The sequence below is a fragment of the Eimeria acervulina genome, genomic scaffold (assembly GCF_000499425.1).
Source record: "Eimeria acervulina Houghton genomic scaffold, Eah_scaff57, whole genome shotgun sequence".
Taxonomy (NCBI): Eukaryota; Apicomplexa; class Conoidasida; order Eucoccidiorida; family Eimeriidae; genus Eimeria; species Eimeria acervulina.
In genome coordinates this window covers 9,594-36,773 of record NW_013549720.1, presented here as the reverse complement: position 1 = coordinate 36,773, position 27,180 = coordinate 9,594, and the positions used below count along the sequence as shown (strand labels likewise).

General features: G+C 43.6%; 2 protein-coding genes across 2 annotated transcripts; both read left to right on the top strand.

The window, feature by feature from the left end:
- Positions 1 to 922: 922 nt before the first annotated feature.
- On the top strand, positions 923 to 7,583 carry EAH_00010890 (hypothetical protein, conserved; the record flags this gene model as incomplete). Its single annotated transcript, XM_013395005.1, has 4 exons — positions 923 to 952; positions 2,737 to 2,792; positions 3,120 to 4,126; positions 4,531 to 7,583. 4 exons carry the CDS (start codon positions 923 to 925, stop codon positions 7,581 to 7,583), a joined length of 4,146 nt encoding a protein of 1,381 aa, XP_013250459.1.
- Positions 7,584 to 15,242: 7,659 nt separating this feature from the next.
- EAH_00010880 (hypothetical protein, conserved) lies at positions 15,243 to 17,604 on the top strand (the record flags this gene model as incomplete). Its single annotated transcript, XM_013395004.1, has 3 exons — positions 15,243 to 15,495; positions 15,698 to 16,723; positions 17,105 to 17,604. The coding sequence occupies 3 exons, from the start codon at positions 15,243 to 15,245 to the stop codon at positions 17,602 to 17,604; spliced, it is 1,779 nt and encodes a 592-aa protein (XP_013250458.1).
- Positions 17,605 to 27,180: the final 9,576 nt, after the last annotated feature.

Here is a 27,180-nt window from a genome sequence, read left to right as displayed (position 1 = left end):
TTGTTTGTTTGAGGTGGAGTTTCGTCGTTTATTGATTTCTTACCTCAGAGAAAACCGGAAATGCGTAAATTATTTTCTAGAGACGTAAGTTGGGGTGTACGTACACAGCAGCACCTGCACACACACCGCACCGTTTGGGTTGTTGAGGATGCAGTCCTCACTGACCATGCAAGATAATAATAAGCAAGAGCAAATGGTGCATGCAGCAAACTGGGAGGTGTCTGCACACCTGAAGTAGAAAGTGGCTGTGCAAAGTGTTGCAGGCCCCCAGGCAAAAGGATATTTCATGAGCACACTAACAGTTATCTGCATCTCAATCCAGGTTCGTCCTTGCTGCTGCATGCATACATGCAGCTCCGTCCTGCCTGTTGTGGGCATTTAAGAAGTACATGTTAATCCCAAAAGCAACGATGCTGCGGTTGTGCAGCTGTACGTACACCGCAGATATCCCTAGAGAGACGCTTACGCCGTAGTAACAATAGAGCTGTTAACAATGCAGCAGCTGCCTTCGTCGCATTCTTTCTCTGTCACTCCCTCTCTCTCCCTCTGTCTGTATCTTTGTCTCTCTCTGTCTCGTCTCTGTCTCTGTCTCTCTGTCTCTCTCCCTTTCTCCCTCTCTCTCTCTCTGTCTCTATCTATCTATCTATCTATCTATCTATCTATCTATCTATCTATCTATCTATCTATCTATCTATCTATCCGCCCATCTATCTGTCTATTTCTCTTTCCCCCTCCATGCTGATCCCAATCAGAAAACAATACAGGAATGCGCTAAAATAGAAGAGGTTTTATTCTGCGGTGTCTGTACACCCGACGGAGTGCAGGGCTGGAGGTGGAGAGAGCGGAAGCGGAGGCGCGGCAGGACTTTGCAAATACAAATGAAAATCTTTTAAGACGAAAACTTCAATTTGTCTTTCAGGAGATGAACAACGCACACCAACTCAAGTTTACGGTCAGATACATACACATAAAAACCTGAAGAGATACAAGTAGAAAGACATATAAACATAAATGGATATAAACATAAAGAGAGAAAAAGAAAGAACGAGAGAGAGAGAGAAGAGAGAGAGAGAAGAGAGAGAGAGAGAGAAAGGCAGAGGGAGATAGACGGGGCAACTTTGTCTTTCGTTTGCTTCTCTCTTACAAACATGTGCTGCTGTATGTACACCCCGGCACCTTAAGCCACAGAGCTCGTCTCTCTCCCAACTGTTGCCTGCTTGCCCGCCCGTAGCAAGGGAGGCACCTGGTTAGCTAACTAGCTGGCTAGCTGGCTCGCTGCTTGAATAGTTGGAGCGCTGGCTAGCTAGATGGTTAGTTGGTTAGCTGGATGGCTAGATGGATGGGTAGCTGGTTGGCTATCTAGTTGGGCTGTTGGTTGGCTAGCTAGTTGGCTAGCTAGTTGGCAAGTTGGCTAGCTGGCTAGTTGCGTGCGTATGTGGCGCAGCTTCAACGACTGAACGCGCTGCAAGAGCTGTGCAGGTTCGTCTAGAATAAGATGTCCTTCGCATCCACCGCATACTATATATGTATATACATATACATGTACACAGCAGCAAATGAAGGCACAGCCCCACCAATATGCATACAGTGGTCCCTCCTAGCCGCTGTACATAGGCGCAGCTCTATTGGCTTTCGTGCATGCGAACAAGCATGCATACAGGCAGGCATGCAAGTGCCAGCTTGCATGCATGCATGCATGTGATGAAACGCAGTTAAGCACATAGTTGCATGCGCTGTTCCGGGTGTACGCGCAGCTGTATCTACTTGTTTTGTTTCTTTTGTTTGTTTATCCTGCAAAGTAATACCCACACAAATAAATACGTGAAAGGGGCCAGGCTTTGTTATTAATTCTTCGTCCGCTCAGACCTACATGTACTTTGCATGCATCCACAACAGAAATATATTGCGCTACATCAATTGCAGTGTGCGTACACCTCATCAGCACAGGACGACGACGCCTTTTTGCTTTCTTTCTGTCTTCTCTTTGTCTGTTGATTTCTTCTGCGTTTCTGCTAGGGAGCCTGCCCATCTTCTGCATGCGTTTGTTTATTATTCTCTGTTTCTACACAACATATTCATTTATTTGTTTGTAAAAAAAGACAAACCCAATGTTGCTGCTGCTGCTGCTTGGGGTGTATGCACAGACTTGAAAGCCGATTTAGAGCCATAGAGCATGAATTGCCTCCTGTAAGTTGCAATTCAACACTTTTTCGTTTCTCTTCAGCTCCTATTTGTTGCTGCAGTTGCTGCTGCCACTGATGCTGCTGCTGTCACTGCTGCTGCTGATGCTGCTGATGATGCTGCTGCTGTTGCAGCAGAGCCATGTCTTTTTTCGGCTTTTCAATTTTTCTTCCGTTGCGGTTTGCAACTGCATGCGATCGTCTTCAGACCTCTGTTTTTGTTTGTTTTTATATGTCTCTGTTTGTTTTTGCTTGTCCTTACCTTTGTTTATTTATCTTCTGCTCCTTTTTATTTTTTGTTTGTTTTTGCTTTATAGTCTTTTGTTTTCTTGCCTTTGCTTTTGTTTTGACTTTGTTCTTGTTTTGTTTGTTTCTGCTACTTCCCTTGAATGGATTTCTTGTGCATTTCTCTTCTGCGCGCTTGTGAGGGCAGCAGCAGCAGCAGCAGTAATAGAAGCGGCAGCAACAGCAGCAGCAGTAGCAGCAGCAGCAGCAGCTATAATTAGAGAACGGAGGGGCGGCTAGTGCCGAGGGTTTTATTTGCATTTTGTTGCAGGAGGCGCGTCATGAGTTTGAGTTGGGGTGTTGGAATAAACTGAAGCAAACGAATTGGTTAGTTGTAAATAATAAAACACAAACTTGAAGGCTCCTTTTCTCTCTCTGTCTCCGTCTCTCCTTCTGTCTCTGTCGCTCTCTTTCTGTCTCTATGTCTTCGTTGCTGCTACACCCTCTCTCTCTCTCTCTCTATATATATATATATATATATATATATAAATTTATGTATACATATATATACGTAGATATATATCTATATCATCTGCTGGCCTTTCTGATTATTATATTTGTATATAACAACTGCATTTTAGCTGCACAGTCTGTCTGGCTCAGCAGCGGTGTGTTTAATTAGCAGAAGCATCTTGAGGTGTATGTACACCTCAGGTATGCCTCCCTTCAGGCCCTGCTGCCTCCCCCCACTAATACCCTAGGGGAAGCAAACCGTACTGATTGGGCCGTCGCGGCAGCAGCACCAGCCGCAAACTCAGCAGCAGCAACAGCAGATCCAGCGGCAGCAGCAGCAAACCCAGCAGCAGCAGCAGGAGCAGCAGCAGCAGCAGCACAGCTGCCTCCCCCTCTCAGCAGCAGCGGCGGCTTCACAGAACCTCCTGACCCTCCCTGTGCTGCTGGTACTGGCGAAGACAACGCAGCTCAGGTGTCTAGGCACCTTTTTAAGTTGTGGGGTTGCTGCACTAACCCCAACAGCAGCCTCCTCCACTCTGCTGAACCCATTGACTTGCCTTCCCTCCCCTCCCCAGAACACCCTGCAGCAGCAGCAGCAGCAGCAGCAGCAGCAGCGGGCAACCTACCCGCGACTCCTGGAGCAGCACCAGCGGAACATGCAGCAGACGAGCCTGCAGCTGCAGCAGCAGCAGCAACACCAACAAGGGATGGAGGAAGGGGGTGTCTTGGTTGTTGCAGTTTGCAGCAAGAAGAGCCGAAGCCTCTCATCAGATCAGAAAGAGGAACTGCCTTAAGGAGAAAGGAGAGCAGCAGCAGCAGCAACAGCAGAAGCTGCGTCTGTTGCACCACCACTTGCTGCAGCAACACCAACTGCTGCTGCAGCAGCAGCAGCGGCAGCAGCAGCAGCAACAACAACAAGGGGAAAGGAGGCAGCAGTTTATACCCCACTGGGTCGCCTGATGAAGAAGGAGAGGCAAACAGAGCCAACGACAGAAATGAAATAAAAGCCAAGAAAACAGAAACAGAAAAAACACTCAACGCACCCACACCTACCTCTGCCTCCAGCAGCAGCAGCAGCAGCAGCAGCAGCAGCAACAGCAGCAACAGCGGGCGAGGGCGATATGTGGTGCAAGGAAGAAGCCGCGTAGCATCAAACAGGCAGCAGCTGCAGCGGCAGTGCAGAGAAGAAAGAGAGAGAGGTAAAGACAGTAAGAAAACAACCCTAAACCCTAAACCCTAACCCATAAGCCCTAAACCCTAAACCCGCATGCAGAGACAGCCTGAAGGAGATGCACGCACTGCATGCAAACAAAGACAAAGAGCACCGCATAGAAACAAACAAAGACAGAAAAGAAGGAATTTAATGTACACCTCAACAGGCAAATAAAAAACAAAGAAAAGATGCAGCAAACAGCAGACACACAGAGGCGCAGCAGCAGCAAACGAACAAACACAAACAAATACCTAAAATAAACAACGCAGCAACGAAAAACAAGCGATGGAGAACAGACAGAAAATCAACACAAACACATCTCAAATGCAGCAGCAGCAGCAGCAGCAGGACAACCCCTCTGTGTCTGTGCTGCCTTGCGCTGTGCTGAATTCGCTGCAGCAACAGCAGCTGCAGCAGCAGCAGATGTGGGGTGGAAGCAGCAAACAGCGCGTTCAGCAAGACCAGACCCTTCGCAGCAAATCCACAGCAGCAGCAGTCGTCATTCTCAGAGGGTCCCTATGCCTTTGTCTTTGAAGCAAGCGAACGCTGCTGCTGCTGCAGCAAACGCTGCTGCTACAGCAAACGCTGCTGCTGCAGCAAATACACCCACCAGCTTTCAACCAGCCCCTCACGCAACACCAAGGCAGCAGCAGCAGCAGCAGCACCTTATGCAGCAGCAACTCCACCAACAACAGCTGCTGCACCAACAGCAGCTGCAGCAGCAGCAGCTGGAGCAAAAGCAGCTGCACAGGCAGCAGCTGCAGCGGCAGCAGCTGGAGCAAAAGCAGCTGCATAGGCAGCAGCAGCAGCAGCAACAGCATCAGCCGCAACGGATAGCTTCCCCTCCCCCCCTTACTCTCCCTAAACCTTCCCTCTACCCCTCAGACGCGCACCACAGGCAGTCACCTGAGCAGCAGCAGCAGCAGCAGCAAAAGCAACAACAACAGCAGCAGCAGCAGCAGCAGCAAGAACAAGTGACCCCACGCGCATGGCCTGTCACGCTCGGCAGATCACCCGTTATATTCATGGGTGAAATCCAGCAGCAGCAGCTACAACAGCAGCAACTACAGCAGCTACAGCAGCTACAACAGTTGCAACAGCTACAGCAGCAGCAGCAGCAACAGGTTGCCTTTGCTGCAAGTGAAATACAGCAGCAAAGCATGCTCCAGCAAACGCCCCCAGCCGTATCACGACTGCTGCTGCCAAGCCCGAAGACGCCGCTGCTGCTGCTGCCTCCGTGTGCTTCAGCTTCGCAGCAGCAGCAGCAGCAACAGCTACAGCAGCAGCAGCTACAACAGCAGCATCAGCTACTGCAGCACCAACAGCTAATGCAGCAGCAACAGCTACTGCAGCAGTTACAGCTACAGCAGCAGCTACAGCAGCAGCACCAGCTACAGCAGCAGCACCAGCTACAGCAGCAGCAGCAACTACAGCAGCAGCATCACTCAGCAATGATGCTGCAGCAACAACCTGATACTGCCTTGACAACCACATCTCCTCAGCAGAAGCTCCAATCCCCTTATTCTGTACAGCTTCAGCAGCAGCAGCAGCAACGCCTACCAGTGCAGCAGCAACTGCTGCAGCAGGGGCCCCACGGGCCAGCGGATGCTGCGGCAGCAGCAGACGTGGAGAGCGAGCTGTCTCCCTACACGCAGAAAAAGCAGCAGCAGCAGCAGGAATTGCAGCAGCAACAGCAGCAGCAGGGCCTGAAGCAGCAGCAAGAATTACACGCGGAGCACCAGGGAGTGCTGCACCAGGGTGGCTTGCAGCAACAGCAGCTGCTGCTGCTTCCAGAGACCCAGCAGCAAACCTTGCTGCAGCAGCAGCAGCCACAGCATCATCGCCACCAACCAGAAGAGGAAACGCATCGACTCACCCACCAAACAGGGGAGCAGCAGCAGCAGCAATTACAGCAGCAGCAGCAACAACAACATGAACTGCAGCCGCGGCCGCAGCAGGAATTGCAGCAGCATCAGCAGGAGCAGGAAGAGGAGCAGCAGCAGCAGCAGGAATGGCAGCAGCAGCAACTGGAGGGAGCTCCACAACTAAGAGCATCAGACAGTGGAGGCCTCAGGTGTAGCGACAGCAGCCCCCACTGCATGCAGCCCCAAACCACAGCCAACACTGCAGCAGACAGATGCCTTATAAACGCCCCCGACGCAGCAGCAGCAGCTGCTGCTGCTGCTGCTGCTGCAGCAAATCCTGGCGGCCTACAGACCGCTGGAATGTATGGGGGAGGCACGCAAACGGGTCCTACCCAGGAGGAGGATGCAGCAGTGCAGCAGCAGCAGCAGCAGCAGCAGCAGCAGCAACAGCAGCGACAGTTGGTTGACCTGTGTACAGATGAGCAGCATGTGCAGGCCCTGGCGCAGAGAGAGCAGCAGCAGCAACAGCAGCAGCAGCAACGGCAGCAGCAGCTGGTGCTGCTGCAGCAGGAGACAGACGCACAGACCCCTGGAAGCCCAGAGGAGATCCCCAAGGAGACAGATTCAAATGGTCTATCGCAGCAGCAGCAGCAGCAACAGCAGCAGCAGCAACAGCAGCAGCAGCAGCTGCAGGAGCAGCAACAGCAGCTGCAGCAACAGCAGATGTCCCTGCTGTCTAGCGAGTTACAGCAGAGGGGTCGGCTGCTGATGCAGAAGCAGCTGCAGGAGGAGGAGCAGCAACACAGCAGCAGCAGCAACAACAGCAGCAGCAGCAGGGCTATGAATCACTGGTCTCCTTCTCCTGCTGCAGCAGCAGCAGCAACGTATTGGAATACCCTCAGGCTGGGGGCCCCCCAAAGGGCCTCCTCAGTACAACCCAGATTAATGAACACCCACAGAGGTCTACCAGCCCCTGCTGCTGCTTCTGCTGCTGCCGCTGCTGCAGATACCTACAGAGGGCGTCCGTGCTTCGTGTCTCCCAGAGTGGGGCCCCTTGAAAGTGCTGCGGCACCTGCAGCAGCAACAAGAGCAGCAGCTGCAACATCAGCAGCAGCAACACCAGCAACCCCGTTCCTTGCTGCTGCTGAAACGGAGAACTGCACAGGAGTATTTCCTGCTGCTGCTGCTGCTGTGTCTCCTGCTGCTGCACCAGCTTCTGTTCCCCCCTCCACACACATGCAGCTACAGCCCCGGCTTGCCACTGTTTGGATGCCGCAGCAGCTGCCACTGCAACAGCAGCAGCAGCCGCTGCAGCATATGCAGCTGCCTCTGCAGCAGCAGCCGCTGCAGCAAATGAAGCTGCCTCTGCAGCAGCAGCCGCTGCAACAGCTCATGCAACAGCAACAGCTGCAGCAGCAGCAGCATCTGCTGCTGCCAACAGTACGTCTGCCTTCGGTGCCTCCTCAGCTACCTGGGCCTTTAATTGTCTCTCCTGGGGCCCCCGAGGCCCCGCCGCAGCTTCTGCTGCAGATGATGGGACAGGGGGGCGGTTGGAGTGTACGTACACCTCAGCAGCCCCTGTTATAACTTTTTTTTACTTTGCTACTTTTGTTGTTGTTTTGTTAGATGCTACAATTAAATAAATGTCTCTCATTTACGTGGATTTAAAACAAAACAAACGAATAAATAAAAATAAAACAAACAAAACGCAAAAAAGAAACAAAATATGAACCGTTATTTTACATAGCCTAAGAATGCATAAATAGAGAAATACTCTGAGGAGGTGTCTGTACACCTGAACAAAAGATTGTTTTGTTCTAATTTATTCGTATTGAATTAAAACAAACAAACAAACAAATAAACAACAGCAAATATATTAAAAGAGTTTGCTTCCCCCTTTCGCCCCTCAAATATATAAATGCAACGATAGAGTTAAACCGCATTAAACAGAAAAAATAAAACAAAGTGGAGAGAAAGAGAAAAACAAAAGAAATAACGACGAACACACAAAAAAACCATACACAATAAAACTAAACTACGCAAGACAAACAAAACGAAGAAAACAAAATAAAATAAAATACAATAAAATGAAGAGACTAACTGAAATAAAAGAGCATAAAACTCCACTTCATAGAGAAGGAGGGTTATTAGAGTCAGACAAAGGTAGCTGTACGTACACCGCAAGGCGTTGCAGCCTACCAACTCCCAACTAATAAATAAAATAAATAAATAAATAAATAAAAGTGAGAGAAAGTGAGAGGACCCCACGAAGAAGAAAGGCCCTCAAAGCAGGAGGGGCCCCCCCACCATTAACTTAATGCAGGGACCCCTCTCCTATTTTTATTAATATTCTTCTTAGGGGCCCCCCTAATTCTTAGCAGGCCATTGTTGTTTAAACCAATTCATATAATAATAATAATAAATATCTAATAATAATTAATAACAACAATGATAACAATTAGTAATAAGAGCAATAATAACAATTAATAATAACAACAATAATAACAATTAATAATATAAGCCATAAAAGGTCTCCTGCTGGCCCCTAAAGAGGTGATGCGGGGGCCTCCGGGGGCCTCGGGGCCCCACAGGGCCACCACACTTTAGAAGTGTCCAAGGGGGCCCCCAACGACCTTCTCAACCCCCTACCACTTTCAAAGGCGGGGGGCCCTAAGGGGGCCCTAAAAAGAATTTAAGGGGGCCCTCAAAAGAATGTAAAAGGCCCTATAATGGCTTTAATAGGGCCCTATGAACTCCCTATGGGGGCCCTAAAGAAGGGTCTAAGAAGGCCCCCAAGATGCACATTAGCAGGCCTGCATGAGGGCTCTAAGGCGGCCCCCAAGGGGGCCCCCACGAAGGTCCCCAGAGGCCCCCGACGGGGGCCCCCAAGAGAGCCTTAAGGAAGCCCCCACTGGGCCCCGTGAGGGCCCAATGAAGGCCCCCACAGGGGCCCCCAAGAGGGCCCTAGAAAAGCCCCCAAGGGGGGCCCTTAGAGGGCCCCCAAGAGGGCGCTAAGGAGACCCCGTAGGGCCCCCTTGGGGACCCTAAGGGGGCCCCTAGGGTTCCAAGCACTTGAACAAGAGGGTCCAGAGGGTATTGAGTTTATTCAGAGAAGCTGCAGATATGAAGTGGAATGGACTATAAGTGAAGGTAGATGTAAAGATACACCAGAAGAGGTGAAGATACACCCCAGTGAATTTGGGTGCAGCTCGAGTGTACATACACCTCATTAAAGACAAATTCATGTATCAAAAGACACACTTGAAGAGACGTCAGAATGCGGTTGAAGCCCCAACAAACAAAACCCTAAACCCTAAACCCTAAACCCTAAACTAAGGGTTTGCAGGTGCGAAGGAGGTGGTGGCAATGTAGGAAAGATTTAAAGAAGGGTCAAAGAGAACTGGAGATTGAATATAAGCAAAAGGCTCTGCACAATAAAACAAACAAATACAAGAATATCTATAAAAATAAGCATAAACAAAACAAACAAATAGGAATAAAACCAACAGATATACACAAAAACAACAATTGCAAGCAAACAAAAACAATAAATATAATCAAAGGGAAACAAATATAAATAAACAAAAACAAATATAAACAAAGAGAAAACATTTACACAAAGAAAACAAATTCAAACGCACAACCGCAACTATCAACATAATCAAAATGAAATGAAAACAGAGCGAACAAATATAAACAAAAGCAGCAAACGGAAACATAAACATAAACAAAGGCAATAAATAAAACAAAAAACATTAAATAAAAAAGCAAATATAACTAACATCACAAAGACAACCGAACAAAGCACAACCACCCCACACACATATCCCCCCAAAACCCTAAACCCTAAACCCTAAACCGTAAAGCGTAATGCATTGAAGGGTTTGTGTCTGAATATATGCCTGTAGATATATTTGTTTACCTGTTCGTAGTTTATCTTTCTGATTTGTTTGACCTAGAGCTGCACCTGGCTGCAACTGCTGCTGCGGGAACATTGAAGGTGTATAGGCAGCTCCTGCTGCACCTGTTGGTGCTGCTGCTGCCCCTCCTGCTCCTACTCCTGTTGCTGCTCCAGCAGCAGCAGCAGCAGCAGCAGCCGCAGCAGCAGCAGCAGCAGGAGAAGAAGCAAGCTGAGAGGCCGGGCCAAATACCCTAGCTTGAAGCTGTGCTATATATTTTGCTAAGTCATTATTTCTCATTTCTAATTCAATTATTCTTCTGTCTTTAGACTCGCAGCGCTCGCAATAAATATCAAAACACTCAAAACAACCGGCTTGTCCACAGACCTAAAGAGGCAAATAATAACAGAAATAAACAAAAGAAAAACATAAATAAATAGAAATTATATCAACAGATATCAACAGACATTTAAAGAAATGAAAAACAATAAACAGGAATGAAAACAACAGAAAATTCAAAAATTTATATAAAATTAACAGAAGTCAAATACAATCGTCAGAAATAAACAGAAATAAACAGAAATAAAAAAAAGAATTAAACAAAAATAAACAGCAAATAAAAGAAATCAGACTGAGAAACAATTAAGAAAGTAACAACTAAAATAAACAAGGGGCAGAAAAGAATTGAAAAGAATTGTCAGGGATCAAAAGAAAAGAAAGAAAAAGAAAGAAAAAGAATAATAAAATATATTACATATATTATTAGTTGATATATATTATTATAGAAGATGCATCAGACAAAGGCTGTACGAATGCAAACTTAAACAAAAGAGAAGAATAAAAAGAAAGAAGTAAAAAGAAATTAAAAATATATTTTATAATAATAAATTTAAAAGAATTTAATATATAATAGAGCAAGCATAATAATGCCCAACAAACAAAGCATGAAAAACAAAAAGCAGCAGCAGAAATAATAAAATATAATAAAAGAGAAAACAAATAAAAACAACAAATTATTAAACAAAGAAAGAAAAGATACACAAGAAACAAAATAATAATGAAGAACAGCAAAGGATAAAAAGATAAAGAGTAAAGTGCAATCAACAAACAGCAAACAAAAACAAGAAAAAAAGAGTAAACGACAAACAAGCAAACAAACAAAGACAAAGAATAACTGCAGCAAAACAGCAGAATTTAAATTTCTTTTTGTTTTTGCTGCAGCTTCATCAATACTTCTTTGTAAATCTCCTTCATAAACTCTCTCTATAGATCTCTCTACAATAATAAACTCTCTTAAAACACCTTTTATAAACCTCTCTTTAAACGCATTTAATACAATATCTTCTATATGCATGCACTTGAGAAAAATATACTTCTTTAGAATGATTTTCTCTTGTGCATTTCTAAGGGCTGCTGCGTGTGCTACAACACCAACAGCAGCAGCAGCAATATAAACAGATGCAGCAGCAACGGCACAAGAAGCAGCAGCAGAAGCAGCAGAAGCAGAAACAGAAAAATCAGAACCATACGCAGCAACAGACACAGCAGCATCAGAAGCAGCAGCAGCAGCAGCAGCAGCAGCAGAAGCAGCAGCAGAAGCAGTTATATGTGTGCTTACGTGCTCGTATCTCGGGATGAATTTAAAGCCTGGAGGAGGAATCATAAGAAGAGATTCATCATGATGTCTTTGAGTAGATTCTCGTCTGGGCGCCATATTGTTGTTTATATATTTAATTCTTGTTTTCTACTCTTTTCTTCTTTTCGTATTTCTTTGCTTCTTTTCTTCTTCGCTGGCTTCCTCTTCTTCTTCTTTTAGCTCTCTCTCTCTCTCTCTCTTCTTGCGCTTTCTTTCTTCTCTTGATTCTTTATCTTCGTGATTTCTCTTTGTTCTTTCTGTTTCTTCTTTCGTCCTCCTCTTTCTTTGTGCTCGCTTTGCTGCTGGGGGCTTTGAGGGCCTTAGGGGGCCTCTCTGCCAGTCTGCAGGGCCTCAGAGGAAGGGTTAAAATGCTGTTTTGTGTGTATACGCGTTTGAAAGCAGTTTAAGGGTTTAGATGACTGCGGTGTACGTACACCTCAGAGTGGATAGTCCAATGGTTATACACCGCAAGGGGGGAAGGGGATATAATCAGAGGGCCGCTAGGTTTTCTTCTTTCTTCAAAGTAAATTGATAAAAAGAACAAGTTTATTGTTCTTGTTTAAATAGTTAAAATGTAAAAGAAAAGGAAAATAAGAAAGCAAAGAAGAAGGCCAATAAGAGGCCGTCAGACAGACAGAGAGCTGTAGGGGTATCTTTGAGGCAATTTTCTCGAAATTTTTGAGTATATGTTTTATTTAATTCATTTTATATACCATTTTGCAATTTATTTTCTTTAAATTAAACCAAACATACAAAGAATACCTCATACACGGTACTACAGCCGCCCTCAACACCGCAGCGCTGCAGCTAAACTCTATGAATGTCTCTCCCCCCTACAGCACTTCGTTTCTTCTTCTTTTTAGGCTTTGTTTGTTGATATTTAATCCATTTACTCGCAACAAAGTCTACGTATTTGATTATTTATCGCCCTTTATTACTCAATAAGAAACAAATATAAGAAAACAAACACCATACCCTCAGCCGCCCAAGCTCGGGTGTCTCGGCATACAGCACGCCATAGACAATCGATAGGGGAGGTGTATCAATTTGCTGCATTTGAAGTACATTTTAATTTCTCTTTAAATTTGAGTATTCAAATAACCCACACTGCTGGTTAAGAGGAGATTAATGGGCCCACTTATAACCCTAGACACCCTCCGCTCTTCTTCACTATACTACGCAAAAAATATATGCCCAGGTATATACTTCGCTAGCTAGCTAGCTAGCTAGCTAGCTAGCCAATTATCTACCTGTGTAACTAGCTACCCAGCTAGCCAGCTAGCTAGCCAGCTAGCCTCCCATTTGTCTATCTGGGTAGCGAACAAGCCAAGGAAATCCAGGAAGCTAACTGCTCGTTCACAATAGCTACCTGCAGCTAGCTACAGTGCAGCTAGCTGTAGCATGGTGCAGGTATTTGAGCGCACTGGGCTTTGTCCTACATCCGCTTCAGGTGTATGTGCAGCTGTTCGTCTCCTGATGATTCTTCTCTAGTAGCCAGTAAGCCGCCTGTCTCTCTTTCTTCAACTCCACAGGTGCTTTTTGCTTTTGTTTGTGGTGGTATTAGTTAAAGTCTGGTGGTGTAGTGCTACCACTGTCACTAATAAAGAGTAGGTGCATGCATCCTGTTTGTGTGTATGTTGGTTTGCTTACTGCGCCTTTTTTTGTTCTTTCTCCTTCCTTCTCACCTAGCACATGGGGAGGTGGAGTGATGCATTTCTTGTCTTACAGCGGCCAAGACACCCTGCCTGGTCCTTTGTCTGGATGCTGTCTCTGTCCTCAGGTGTACAGAGAGCCTTCTTATCTTTTATTATTCTTTACACTTGTCTGTAACTGTTTCCTCTCTCTTCTTCTAACATCGACAAATCTACAGCTAACGCCCGACAGAGCCGATGAAGGCACTTCCTGTTCCCGCATACTTTTCTGTATATATATATATATATATATATATTATATAAATGTATACATAGATACATGTTCATATATATATATATATATATATATATATATATATACCTTCTCACAGGCGTGGGGATGAGTGTTCCGCGTTGAAGTCGCTTAAACGAATATTTTTGTTGGGTAGAGCTGCGCGCACCACCAAATCTGCACTCCGCCCAACTTATCGGCACAACAGAGCCGTTGGCCACTGCTGGCCGCCCCAGTGCGGGAGTTAGCAGCAGCAGCAGCAGCAGCAACAGTAGCAGCAGCAGCAGCCGCAGCAGCAGCAGCAGCAGCAAATTGAAGCGGCATTGCCAGTTGCCGATAGCCTCCCTTAGCGCTGCATTCATTCTCTCATTTTCGGTGTTTGAGGCGGTGTCTATACACGAAAGAGCGCTCTGTTTGGCGAAGGACGGGAGGGCAGATGTAGCATTACTCGCTTGAAGCTACGTTTGTATATATTTGTGCAAATTTGCTGCTGCGGGTGAAGTGCGTACATAACGATTGCGTACAGAGTTAGTGCATGCAGCAATGAAGACCCTTGGGTCTGATGCATGCATGCGGGGCTTTTGCTTAGCAACACCAGTTGAGGGGAGACGACAGGCTGCCTTCTCTCTGTACTACCTGCAGCGGGCCCCCAGACAGCCCCTCTCAGCCCCTCTCAGCCCCTTTCAGCCCCTTTCTGAGGGGCCCTCAGGAGGCCCCTTATAGCCAATTCCGGAGGGCCCCCAGGGGGCCCCTTTCTGAGGGCCCCCCCACCCTCTAGGCCGCATTAAGGGGTACAAATTGACGATACTTTATCTGTTTGCATCTCCAAGACACCATAGAAAAGAATTCGTAACCTGGTGCATATGCATAAATGCGTATATAAAATAATAATAATAATAGTATTATTATTATTATTATTATTATTACTAATAATATTAATTCTATTCATATTATATATATATATATATATATATACATATATGTATGCATATATGCGTCTATATTAAACTAGATACAAGGAAGACAGAGAATAATAAGACAGACACAACAACATATATATATAGGTGTATATATATATATATATACGCAAAAGCAAACAAAAGTGAAGAAGAGTTAGGGCTGTCTCCTGGTTTGTTGTGTTGCTGCTGCATGCAAGCAGCCCCACGTGAAGCATCTGAGTGTATGTCTTTGTGTATGCATTTAGTTGTTTATTTGTTTAAGATGAATTAAAATATCTGCTGTTTATTTATTAGAAAGACAGAAGAAATTATAATTTGTTTAGGAAAGAAACATCAGAGACAGCTGCAGCCTGCTGGGGGTTGAGGGCGCCCTATGCTTACAGCGCTTAAATAATATTACTCTTTATTATTTTTAATTTTATTTTATTTATTATTATTTTATTTTTTATTTTTTAGGGGTTTGCACTGTATATACACCCGAAGCACTCTCTGCTTCAAATGGCCGCACCTATTTATTCAAGTTTTCTTCTCTTTGCTATCTCCTCAACTTGCTGCTGTCTCTATCAGCCTCTTCTCAGCGTTTATTAGGGTTTAGGGTTTAATAGGGTTTGGGGCTTATTAGGATTTAGGGTTTACTAGGGTTTAGGGTTTACAGCGGCGGCCTTCTGTACAACTGGGGCTTTCTAGGGTTTAGGGTTTAGTAGGGTTTCTACAGCCCTTACGCTTTCTCTGTCTCTACTCTCTGCCTCTCTCTTTTATCTTTCTTTGTCTCTCTCTCTCTCTGTTATTTTATAAACCCTTTCTTCTGTCTACCGCTTCCTTCTTCTTAATGCAAAGAGGAGAGGGGCCCCTGGGGGGCCCCCCAGGGGGGCCCCCACTTGACCCAAAGGGGCCCGCAGGGGGCCCCCAATTTGGCCTCAATGGGCCCCCAGGGGGGCCTACGGAGGGGCCCCCAGTTGACCCTAAGGGGGCCCCCTTGAACTTAGATTTGGGACGGCGTTTGCAGAAGGTTGAGGTTTCTGTGAAGGGATTGAAGAGAATTAAGCTGGAGACAATTGCTGCTGATCTGCGGCCTGTACAAAGTCAGACTACACACATACATCATACTGCTGCTGCTACTGCTGCTGCTGCTTCTGCTGCTGCTGATGATGATGATGATTGTGCTGCTGCTGTAGCTGCTACTGCTGCTGCAGGTTCCGTTGCTGCTGTGTGCGTTGTTGTGTGTGGATGATTTTTTCTGACCCGCTGCTGCTGCTGCTGCTGCTGCTGCTGCTGCTGCTGCAGGTGCGCGTACAGTAGGGGATTTGCTGCTGGCTCTTGAGGGTTTGCATAGTCGTTTGTCTTCATTACAAATATTTGACAAGACAATAAGCCAAGTAGAGTGCGGAAAAGAAAAAGAAGAGGTGTCTGTGAAGCTGCTGCTGCGAGAGCAGCAGCGCCGCTGCAGCGTCGGTACAGCCCTCAGCAGCACAGGCGAAGTGCTGCTGGAGGCAGCAGCAAATCTACCTGCTGTTAATGGAGGCAGCAGCAGCCTCAATATTAGGGGGGCTTGTGCGCTGTCCTCCTGGAGTCCTAGTCAACACTTTGCTGCGGATTTGCTGCTGCCCCGGCTCCCGCTGCTGCAGCAGCTGCAGCAGCGCATGCAGCTGCAGCAGCAGCAGCAGCACTGGGGGCTGCTGCCTTCTCCTGCTGCAGTGCTCCGGGTCTTTGGATGCAGCAGAGACAACACAGCCTTTAATTCATCTCTTACCCGCCTGAAGGGAGCAGCAGCAGAGGTGCGCAGCAGCAGCAACAGACACACATTTTCTCTCAGCTTCATCAGCCGTTCTGCTGCTCCTTGTCTGTCTACGCAGCAGCAGCAGCAGCAGCGCGTTGCTTCTCCTTCTGTTGCTGCTATGCCCTGGGCCTCATTTAAACACTCTTTTAAATACATCTACAACAACGACCAGCTCGACCGCCCATCTGCTGCTGCTGCTGCTGCTGCACCTGTGCTGCTGCCGCGTAAGGGGTACGCATTAAATGCTGCAGCAGAGGTTGCCCTTCCTGGAGGAGACACTCGTTTTATAAAGGGAGAAGCGCATGCATTTGCTGCTATCCCTCTCAGCTTCCCAACCAGCAGCAGCAGCAGCAGCAGCAGCAGCAGCAGCAGGAAGGAGAGCCCTTGGGTGCTGACGTGGCGTCTGGGCTTAGGTTTGCTGCTTCCTGCTGCACGTTCTGCTGCTGTTCCGCTGGATGACCGATTTTACTTCGCTGGGGCCGCAGCGCCGCTCAGAGCCTTCAAACCTTTTGCAGTGGGGCCCACAGACAAAGGTAATTAAACCCTGCTGCTGCTGCTGTTGCTGCTGCTGCTTGTGCTGCTGCTGCTGTTGCTGCTGCTGCTGCTGTTGCTGTTGCTGCTGTTGCTGCTGCTGTTGTTGATGATGATTATGGTGCTGCTACTGTTGATGATGTTGATGATGCTTATGTTGCCGTCGCTTCTGCTGCTGTTTGTGGTGGTGCTGCTGCTGCTGCTGCATGTGCTGCTGTTAATGCATAAGCTGCTGCTGTTGATTCTGTTATTATCTAACTGCACAGCGTTGGGTGTATTATACGTGCGGCAGTTTCTGCTGCATGCGCTGCAGCGCCTCATTGCGTGTTTTTGCTGCTATTTCTGCTGCTTGTGCTGCTGCTGCTTGTGCTGCTGCTGCTCAGCGTACACCATAGACAAGAGCCGTTCTGTGTGCATTCCTGTGAATGATTATTTGGGGGGAGACGCCTTCTTCGGCTCTGAGGTCTGCCTCGCCTACGACTTCCACTTCCCTAGCAGCAGCAGCAGCAGCAGCAGCAGCAGCAGCAGCAGCAGCAGCAGCGGCAGCAGCAGCAGCGGCGAGAAGAGAGGATTTGGGGGTTTTCACCCTCGTGTGTTTTTATTTGGAAGTGTAGGCAGCTTAGGAAATGTATTTAGCAGCTCTTTGCTGCAGCAGCAACAGCAGCAGCAGCAGCAGCAGCAGGAAGGTTTGTTGTCTCGTGTACGTTCTCTGGTGCATGCATACCGCTGCAGCGTGGGGTTAGGCATTTGCTGCCCCCTAGGCAAAGGCATTTGGCTTGAAGCTGCTGCTGCTGCTCCTATCCGCAAGCAGCAAACCGATGCAACGGAGCAGCTGCTGCTCGGGGTTCGGGTTGCTGCTGCACCTGATGCTGCAGCACCATGACAAAAAGCAGCACCAGATGCTGCTGCTGCAGCAACAGCAGCTGCTGCTGCAGCAACGGCAGCAGCTGTAGGAGCAACAGAAGCAGCAGCTGCTGCAGAAACAGCAGCTGCTGCTACAGCAACAGCAGTAGCTGCAGCAGCACCTGTCTCCTGAGCTGCTGTAGGGGCCCTCGCTGTCTCGTATGCAGCAAATTAACAGCAGCAGAGACAGAAGGACGCGACAAAAAAGATAAATAAAAAGATAAAATAAAACAGAGACGCTTGTAAATTTGTTGTTTTTATTATCTCCTTCTTTGTTTAATTATTTATTTATTTTTATTTTTACATCCTTCGTCCTCTATTTACAGGCGAGGCGCATTTTTGTTTGAATCTGCAGACAGACAGTCAGCCAAACAAAAACAATTAATAAATAAAATAAATAAATTAAATAAAACACAAACCTTACACCCTCAACAACAACGCAGCTACAGCTATAGCTAGCTAGCTAGCTGGCGCTAGCTGGGTAGCTAGCTAGCTACGGACCCACACCTGCACAGCCCCTAAGGTAGTTAGTTGATTAGCTAGCTAGCTGACTAGCTAGCTGCCTAGCTAACTAGCTGTCTAGCTAGCTAGCTCGTGCCAGCTAGCTAGCTAGATATCTTTTGTTGGCTAGCTGGGTGTTGATGCTACGCTTGCAGGATGAGCTCTCAAGCAGCAAAAAGAATAAATAATAATATTTTAATTTAATTTAATTTAATTTAATTTAATTTAATTTAATTTAATTTATTTTATGAATGCAAATAAGACAAACGCACCCCCAGGGAGAGGGAGATAAGAGACTGAAGAAGCCGTCGGCAGCCGCCTGCTATAAACAAACACAAAATAAAAAATAATAAATATAAATATAAAATTATTTTTAACTAAAAATAAAACTTAAAATGTACAAACATAAAATCAAAATGATATATGAAGAAGAAGTAAAGACCAAAGAAATAAAAAACTGCACAGCAACAAACAAATATACAAAAGAAGCCAAAACAAATTGTTATAACAACTAGCTAGCTAGCTAACTAGCTAGCTAGCTAGCTAACGGCGTACATGCGTCCTTCGCTCCTCACCTAACTCTTGAGGGGCTGCACGAAGGAAAGGATGGAAGCACATGCATAATGGGTAGGCCTTGCTGCTGCTGCTGCTGTTGCTGCTGCTGTTGCTGTTGCTGCTGCTGCAGCCTACTGACCCCAGCAGCAGCAGCAGCAGGGATGAGAATACCCTTAGCACCAGCTCGCCGATCGCCTGCAATCAATACTTCTGTCTCCGCTCTCCTCAGTCGGACTTCCTGTCTGCTGCTGCTGCTGCTGCTGCTGTGCGATGCAGCATGTGTGGCTTGCAGCAGCTGCTGGTTGCGCATCCGCTGCTGCATGCTGCGTCCAGGTGCTGCTGTTGCTATTGCTGCTGCTACTGGAGCTGCGTTTGCTGCTGTCGGTGCTGCAGCAGGTCCTGCTGCTGCTGCTGCTGCTGCTGCTGCTGCAGAGGAGCGCGTAGGGCGTGCGCCTGCGGACTTCGCCAACTGGGACGGGAAAACACAAACAGCGAATAAATAAATAAATAAATAAAATAAATAAATAAAATAAAATAAATAAATAAATAAACAAAATAAAATAAATAAATAAATAAAATAAATAAATGAATAAATAAATAGCTGATTGATTATTTATTTATTTGCTTAATAGATAAGTTGAGGAGAAAATATATAAATATATATCTGCATAAATAAACATCGGACCATCAAATAAATAATTAATTTGTTTATCTACTAAATATATATATATATATATATATATGAGCATACAAATAAATAAATATATAAATATATAAATAAATAAATATACAAATATATAAACAAATAAATATACAAATATAGAAGCATATAAATGGATAAATATGTAAATATATAAATATATCAATATAAACATAAATATAAATAATATATAAATATATAAATATATAAATATATAAATATATAAATATACAAATACATAAATATATAAATATATAAAAATATAAATATATAAATATATAAATATATAAATATATAAATATATAAGTATATAAATATATTTAAAGAATAAATAAATTATATATATAGGCGTTTGTCTGTTTTTTTGGTCTGTGCGTTCTCCCATCCTTTATCCCCGTCACCCAACCTAAGGGTTTAGGGTTTAGGGTTTAGGGTTTAGGGTTTATGAATTAGAGTAAAAGGTTTAGGGTTTACGATTTAGGGTTTAGGGTTTATAATGTAGGGTTGAGGGTTTAGAGTTTAGGGTTTATGATTTAGGGTTTAGGGTTTATGATTTAGGGTTTAGGGTTTATGATTTAGGGTTTAGGGTTTATGATTAGGGTTTAGGGTTTAGGGTTTAGGGTTTAGGGTTTAGGGTTTAGGGTTTAGGGTTTAGGGTTCTTTAGGGTTATTTTAATGATACGGCGACCACCGAGATCTACACTCTTTCCCTACACGACGCTCTTCCGATCTTTTTATGGTTTATGGTTTAGGGTTTAGGGTTTAGGGTTTAAGGTATTGGGTTTAGGGTTTAGGGTTTAGGGTTTAGGGTTTAGGGTTTAGGGTTTAGGGTTTAGGGTTTAGCTCACTGCTCTAATTTTGTCTGCATGCGTTTCTAAAAAGACGAAGAGGCCTTCCAGTTCATAACAAGCTGCGCATGCGGCCTAAGACAAACAAAAAATAAATAAAATAAAAATAATAGTAATTATTATTATTATTAATTAATTAATTAAAATATATAAAATAAATAATAAATAAAGCAAACAACAGATAATATATAGAACAAATAGCAATAAAAAAATAAAAATAAATAAAACAAAAATAAATAAAACAAACAAACAATCAACGAATAACACAAATAAAAAACAAAACTCAATAAATACAAAAACATATCCACATATATATATATATATATGCATGTATATGTATGTATATGTATATATATATATATATATAAATATATATGTATATGTATATGCATGTATATATATACAAACATACATATATATATATATACGTATATGCATGTATATATATACAAATATATATATATATAGTTTTATTTGATTTCATATATATTTATAAATATATATACATATGTATAGGCTTGTATGCGCATATGTACATATATATATATATGTATATGTATACGCATATCTATATATACAATGTATCTACATATATAATATATACATACATATATATATATATATATATATATATATATTATATGCAGAGCCTGGTAAAGACTAGCAAGATGAATGAACAAAGAAAAACAGCGATTATTAGCTGTTGATTAAATTTACTTCATGTGCGTTATTCTTCTCTGTCTCTGTCTCTTGACAGAATCTGCATTTATGCATTTGAGGTGTACATGCAGCTGCATCTACAGCAGCAGCAGCAGCAGCAGCAGCAGCAGCAGAAGTTGCAGCAGCAGATGCAGCAGCAGCAGAAGTTGCAGCAGCAGCAGCAGGAGCAGGAGGGGGAGGGTAAGGAGATATATCTTTTATTTGTTTTTTATCTAATCTACAAGAAGAAAATATAATAAAATTATTCAGCGCTCGGCTGTCTGTGCAGCTCAGCAGCCGCTCCAACTCCGACTTCAGCGCTGCGCACTCCCGCGTAAAGTACAGCGCATCCTGAGCATAAACAAATATATAATTATATATAAATATAATTATATTATATTATATATATTATATTGTATTATATTATATATATTATATTGTATTATATATATAATATTATGTTATATTGTAGTACATTATATTATATTGGGTAAAGTACAGCGCATCCTGTGCATAAACAAATACATATACATATATATATATTTATATATATTATATTAGATTATACTGTAGTATATTATATTATATTATAAATATATTTATTGCATACACAGTATATATATTTATACGCTTGAATATATATATATATATATATATATATATATATTTGTTTTAATGCATTTGATTAAAAAGAGCAGACAAACCTTTCGCATAACATATGCCTCACAAGCCCTAAGCCGGCAGCTGCTGCAGTATTCATCTTTGAGTAAGAGAGATGTAGTTGTTGCTGCTGCTGTTGCTGCTGTTGCTGCTGTTGCTGCTGTTGCTCCCCCTCTTCCTGCTGCTGCTGCTCGCGTTTTTCCTCCTGCTGCAGTTGCTTTAGCTGCTGCTGCTGCAGTTTGGGCCCTAAGGAGTTTGTCTGCTCTGCTGCTAACATCTATTGAACGAAGCAGCAGCAGCAGCGAAGCGCGATTAAGAGACAGCAAACCGCATATCCCGTCTCTTCTTATAGAAGGGAAGCGGCCTGAGCGCAGCTCCTCTCCTACACGGCAGCTTGGTGCTGCTGCTGCTTGTGAATACACCAAAGATGGATGAGCCCCCATTCCTGCTGCTGCTGCTGCTGCTGCTGCTGCTGCTGCTGCTGCTGCTGCTGCTGCTGTTGATGCTGATGTTGCTGTTGTTGCTGTCTCTGCGGATGCTGCTGGTGGTCGTATGAGTATTGCTGTTGTTCATGCTGCTTTTGCTGCTGTTGGTTGTGTTGCTGTTGCTGCTGTTGCTGCTCTTGTTATTGCTGCTGCTGCTGCTGCAGTTGCTGCTGCTAGGGGTGTTGTGTATACGTCCTCTCTTTTACTGAGAGGGGCTACAGAAGTGCAGCAAAGTGAACAAAAAAACCTCAAGATAATATTTGCTGTTTTACTGTCGAGATTTTGCTGCTGCGATGACTGCAGCGGGGGCGGGGGCCCCCAGCAGCAGCAGCAGCAGCAGCAGCAGCAAGGGCTGTGTAGGAGAGAGTTTGTTTGTTTCTTCGTGCTGCATAAAGATGAAAAAAAAGAAATATATTCAAATAAATACAAATAAAAGAGAAGAACAGATGCAGCAACTCGCGAGCAAGCTGAAGACAGCAGCTCGGCGGCAAACTAGCTGAGAGAAGCAATTAAAAAAAAAGAAGTAAGACGATAAAAAGAAAAAGAAAAAGAATTATGTTCACCATATATATTTATATATATTTAAATATACAATTAAACAACAGACAAATACTCCCAAAGGTTTTGCTTCATACTCATCTTTGAATCGACTTCACCTAAACCCTAAACCCTAAACCCTAAACCCTAAACCCTAAACGCTGAACTGTAGACGTCGAGGATGGATTTTTGGATTATTTTTTCTGGAATAAAGACGCAAACGTCTTTTTATTTTATTTCAATTGAAATTATTTCTTTGTTCTTTTCTTTTTATTTTGTTTGTTTAGAGCGGCTAGCCCCCTCCTGTGAGGGCTTTGCTGCAGTGTCTGTCTTTGTCTTCTCTCTTGTCTCTTCTTTTTTTCGTCTCTTCTGCTCTCTCTCCCCCTCTTCTTCATCTTCATCTTCATCTTCGTCCTCCTCTCAGTCTTCTTCGTCTTCGTCTTCTTCTTCTTCTTGACTCTAAATGAGGCCGCCGCTGTCTGCCGCTCCCTCACGCATTGCACAGGCGCTCTCAGCCTCTTCTCCTTTTTGCTTGAATGCTGCGCCTTCGGGTTATCGCAGCATCAGCATCAGCAGCAGCAGCAGCAGCAGCAGCAGCAGGTTAAGACCCCTCCTCAGTCATCGCTCCTTCGTGCGTCAGCTGCTGCAGGGGGAAGCTCCGATTGCATTATCTGCAGCGCAGCAAACAAAATTTTCTCTGTCTTTTTTGCGGTGTCTATGCTCCACTAGGCCCACAGCAGCAGCAACTGCAGCAGCAAATGCATGCGCAGCAGCAACAGCAGCAACGGCAACTGCAACACGCGCAGCACCAGCACATCAACCACCGCCAAATACAGCAGATGCAGCGCCAGCAGCAGCATCTGCAGGATCACCGTCTACAGTAGCACCGTCTACAGCAGCGCCAGCTGCAGCAGCAGACAAAGCAGCAACAGCAGACGAAGCAGCAGCAGCTGCTGCTGCAGCAGAGAGGGAGCGTTTAGCTCAGCGTGCGGCTGAGAGTCAACGGCTGTGGGATTTGTTGGTGCCTGACAAAAATCTGAGTATATTTTCTCCGTTTTTTTGGGTTTTGTTGCTGGTAGTTATTGTGCTGCACCTCTACAACAATGCACGAGAAAAGCAGCAAATGCTTGCAGGCGAAGTTGTCTCTGCTGAAGAAAGAAGACAGAGGATTCTCGCACAAGAAGCACGCGCCAGAAGACTCCACCAACTTGAACTGCAGCAGCAGCAGCAACAGCAGCAGCAGCAGCAGCAGCAGCAGCAACTCCTGCTGCAGCACCACATGCTGCACCAGGAACAGCTGCAACACGCACAAAGCCAGCAGCAGTAACAGCAGCAGCAGCCCAACTGCAACACTCCGCGGAACGCCGCCATCGCCTCCCTTCAACTTTAATAATAAATAATATTTGTGTACATATATGTATACGTGTACATAAATATTTATTATATATGTATATTATTAGATATATATATATATATATATATATATACATGTATTATATGTGCATTTATATACAATGTATTGCCTGCATGCAATGCGTATTCCTGTTATGTAAAGTATATGTATACAGATAATACAATATATATATAGTATATATATATATATATCATGTGTACATTCTTCATAATATACCTAAATGATGGAAGTATGCCTCATTATGTATTATACACCTGAAGTGCGTTTAAAGGCCGGAGCCTCTCTTTTAGCGAAGATATCTTCGCTCTGCTTATTTGTTGTATCAGCGCCGCAAGACGGTTTATTTGTTTTATTGTATTGTTACAAGTAAACTTTTTACTTTTTATTGTTTATATATTATTACCAAAAGACTCATTAGATTTATTTACTACAAGTAGTCGTATTTATTATCTTTATGCATTACTGCAGACAGACATATTACTATTTTTATTCGATGGGGCCTTTGAATTGCCTCTACGAAATATGAATTTGATTTACTAGACAGAGAAAAAGCGCGTTACGCCACCCTAAACAACTCTATTGTCTCTAAGAATATAAAAACCCTGACAACGCTGCAAACAAACCAAAGGAAAACCCACATTAACCACGAGCTAGAGGAGAAGACAAGTCAAGGTCCGTGTGCTTCATTCAATAAAATGCAGCAACAGCAGCAAAAGAAACAGTAGCAGCACGCTGCTGCTGCGACAGCAGAAGCACCTGGCGAAGCAGGAAGCTGCAGCTGCAGAGTCAGGACGCTGCAGCAGCAGAAGCTAGAAGCAAAGCACCTGCTGCTGCTGCTTTCTCTGGGTGTTTCTGTGGCTTGCGGGGCATCATGAGTCCCCGGGTGCCTGCGCCGTCTTGATTTGTAATGATATATAAACATATATATACATATATATAAATATGTATATATATCTATATATAATGAACTATAAAACGCGTCTGAACTGTTTATTCGCTCTTCATAACAAAGTTCGGATCTATGCGATATTTCGCCTCGAAGCTGCAACAGCAGCAAACAACAGCAAAGCAGCAGCAAACCACCACACAGCACAGTCGCCAGCAGTTTGCTACCGTGTGGTGTGTTGGTGCGACTCTTGATGACTTGCTGCAACTTCTGTCTTGCAAAAGATAGCTGAAAAATAACTCAACATTAACCTCGTCAGCCTCACCGTTCGAACCAGCGATCCAACAGCGTCTGATCACCACCACCTTGAAATGACTCCACAAATCTGCATGAAATGAAGAAAAAGTAGGAAAGAAAGAAACAAAGTAAAAGAAGAAAAAGAAAAGAACGAAAACGAAATTAAAGTTTAAGGCGGAGAAAAGAATAAGAGGAGACCAACAACAAACAATGCAATAAATTGAAATGAATCGACTAAAATGAAACAATTCAAAATTGAGGTGTACGTGCAGCTCAGGTGTACGCACAACCGACTGTGAAAACGAACCGGTATAAGTTCAGCGCCACTTTTCGCGCATATTCCTTTTTTGCGTCGACTATTGGCTTCGTTTCGAGTTTTTCAGTCAAACTTTGAGCAGATTCCAATAAACTAAACGCAGAAAACTACAACAACATCGCTGATGTTGATGGAGAAACACCGACAGCCAGTGCATGCGAATAGTGAAATATGAACAGCTGAAATATGAAAAGCTGAAAAGAACTAAAACATAAACATCGGAAATATAAACAACGGAAATATAAACAGCTGGAAAACAAAGTGAATAATTGAAGAATAAAAAACTAAAAAAAACAGCCTAAAGACGAGCTGAAACATGAACAACTGAAACATGAACAGCTGAAAAGTAAAACAACTAAAAAGTAAACAAAACTGACGCATAAACAGCTGGAAAATAAACAGCAGGAAAATAAACAGCAGAAACACAAACAGCAAAATCACGAACATGAACAAATTCAACTTGAGAGGCTGAAAAATGAAGACAAACGGCGCATGCATGCAAAAGAAAAGTTCAGGGAAGCGCCAGCACACATCATGCCTCTCTTCTTCCCTGCAGCAGCACTTGGTTAAAAATTGCAGTTAGTAATTCATTTGCTTAATTGAGAGGAGACATCATTAAGAATCCGTTGTAGAAACATTATCAAAAGAAAAGATGAAGTAGAATTCTTACATAAATGTTCTACAGATAATTTTACTCGCAGGATATTATATTATATTATGAACAGCATTTACTGCACATTGCCGACTTACAAGCCAAGACGAATGCTTGAAGCTTGCTCAGCTTGAGGCAGCAAATTCCTGTAAAAGAAATACAAAGAAAAACAGCAAAAAACTAAAATACAATACACAAAAACAAATATCGACGAGGCAGGACTCAAACTAATAAAAGAATAGGCGAGATCTCTGCCGATACACATAAACACTAAATTCTAAACCCTAAACCCTAAACCCTAAACCCTAAGCGAGCAATCTGCGGAAGGGAATCATTTGTTTTCCTTGCCAGCCTGTAGAAAGAAGCGAACTCGGTCTGTTATTTGTTAGAACGCCCATAAACTGCAACGCAAAACAAACACAAAGCAGCACAAAGCGTGCATGCAGCAACATGCATGCATGCAGTTAGCGTTAGACATATTATATATTATATCATATCACATCATATATTATGTGCTTCTTTCATATATCCTGTCATATATTATATTATATCGTATTATTATATATCATTATATATCCTATCATATATCTTATCATAAATCGTATATCATGTATCATATATATCATATACCCTACATAATACGATATTATATATCATACATCAAATATCATATAATTCGACTATATCATATTTTATCATAGATTGAACATAATATATCTTATATCGTATATCATATAATAAACATAATATATACATCATATAATATCATATAATATATATCATACATTCCATTACATTGATTTGTTACACATATAATAACCCAATACAGGATATGACTACGAGATTAGACAAACATAACTATAAATATAAAATTCATGTACATATGAATTGAATGTAATTATATTCTATTATATTCTATTCAATAATACATATACATACAAATATATACATATATATATAATGCTATACAATATATATATATATATATATATATATATATATATAA